The 1,207-nt window shown below is 44.4% G+C and overlaps 1 protein-coding gene across 1 annotated transcript; it reads right to left on the reverse strand.

Annotated features, from left to right (window-relative positions):
* Nucleotides 1–319: 319 nt before the first annotated feature.
* Nucleotides 320–730, reverse strand: LOC147970495 (uncharacterized). The gene has a single exon (XM_087523463.1). The coding sequence runs from the start codon at nucleotides 728–730 to the stop codon at nucleotides 320–322; it is 411 nt and encodes a 136-aa protein (XP_087379589.1).
* Nucleotides 731–1,207: the final 477 nt, after the last annotated feature.

Raw genomic sequence — 1,207 nt, forward strand, 5'->3', positions numbered from 1 at the left:
CGCTCCTCATGCATGGGGTTGGTCATGATATTCCTGACTTGAGTGGTGGTCTTGTTAACATTTTGTTGCCAATTTGGCTTGTTTTCCACCTAAATCTGCTGCTAGGTACGAGCCTTTTGCACTGGTTGCCTATCCTTCTTTGGCTCAACTTACGCTTGTTGTCGTTGTTGGTAGGTCTATTATCTGATATCAGCTTGTGCTCCCGTTCAGCAATGAAAGCCTTGTTTACTAGAGTTTGGAAATCTGGGAAATCAAACATACTGAGAGTGCACCGGAGTTGCGGATTTAAGCCTCCAAGAAATCTGTCAATCTTTCTTTCCTAGGTGGCCACGTCATAAAGGGAGTAACGGGCCAGATGATTGAATTTTTGCAAATATTCCCCCAGAGACTGATTTCCTTGGACGAGTGCGAGAAATTCACGCCACTTAACCTTCATAACTCTAGTAGGGACATGATATTTCCGGAACTGATCCTTAAATTTTTCCCAGGTGATTTCTTCATCAGCAGGCCACATGGCTTTTGCATTTTCCCACCATATGGCAGCAGCGCCTTTAAGGTAATGAGTTGCAAATGGAACTTTATCATTTTCTTCAGTACGAGCAATCTCAAGCTTTTTCTCATTGGTAAGCAACCAATCGTCTGCATCCAATGGGTCAACAATCTGACTGAAACTGGGTGGCTTGGTCCTTTGAAAATCTGACAGCTTTGAGTAATGACCGTTCATTTCCATCCTGTCCAACCATAGCTTGCACAATTCTTAATATTTCAAGGAGATCATTGTTCCTTCTTTCCTCAAACATATGCAGAATTTGCTCGGTGGAGGGCGGATTTGGCGGTGGAGGCGGTGGCGGAACGTACGGCTCGGGCGAATGTCCTGCCTGTCGTGCGGAACAACGAACATGAGTTCCCTCACGAACATTGCTACTGCTGCCTCCCCGCGTCATCCTATTGTGGATTATTCCCAAGACAACACAATCGAGATGAGAAACATCCAAGAATAAATTTGGGGAAAAGCCAGCGACAAATCCCGGAAGAAAACAAAAGAGCGAAGAAAATATGGCGAATAAAGTCCCAACATAATTATACATAGACTCATACATGAAAGATAAACAACATGACAGGTTCAACTACTCTCATACATGCAACGAAACATCATGACTCGTACGGCTACCTCCGTACATTATCCGGACGACTGCGAATACTCCGA

Source organism: Triticum urartu, chromosome 5A, assembly GCF_056163025.1.
Source record: "Triticum urartu cultivar PI428250 chromosome 5A, HENAU_Tu73, whole genome shotgun sequence".
Lineage (NCBI taxonomy): Eukaryota > Viridiplantae > Streptophyta > Magnoliopsida > Poales > Poaceae > Triticum > Triticum urartu.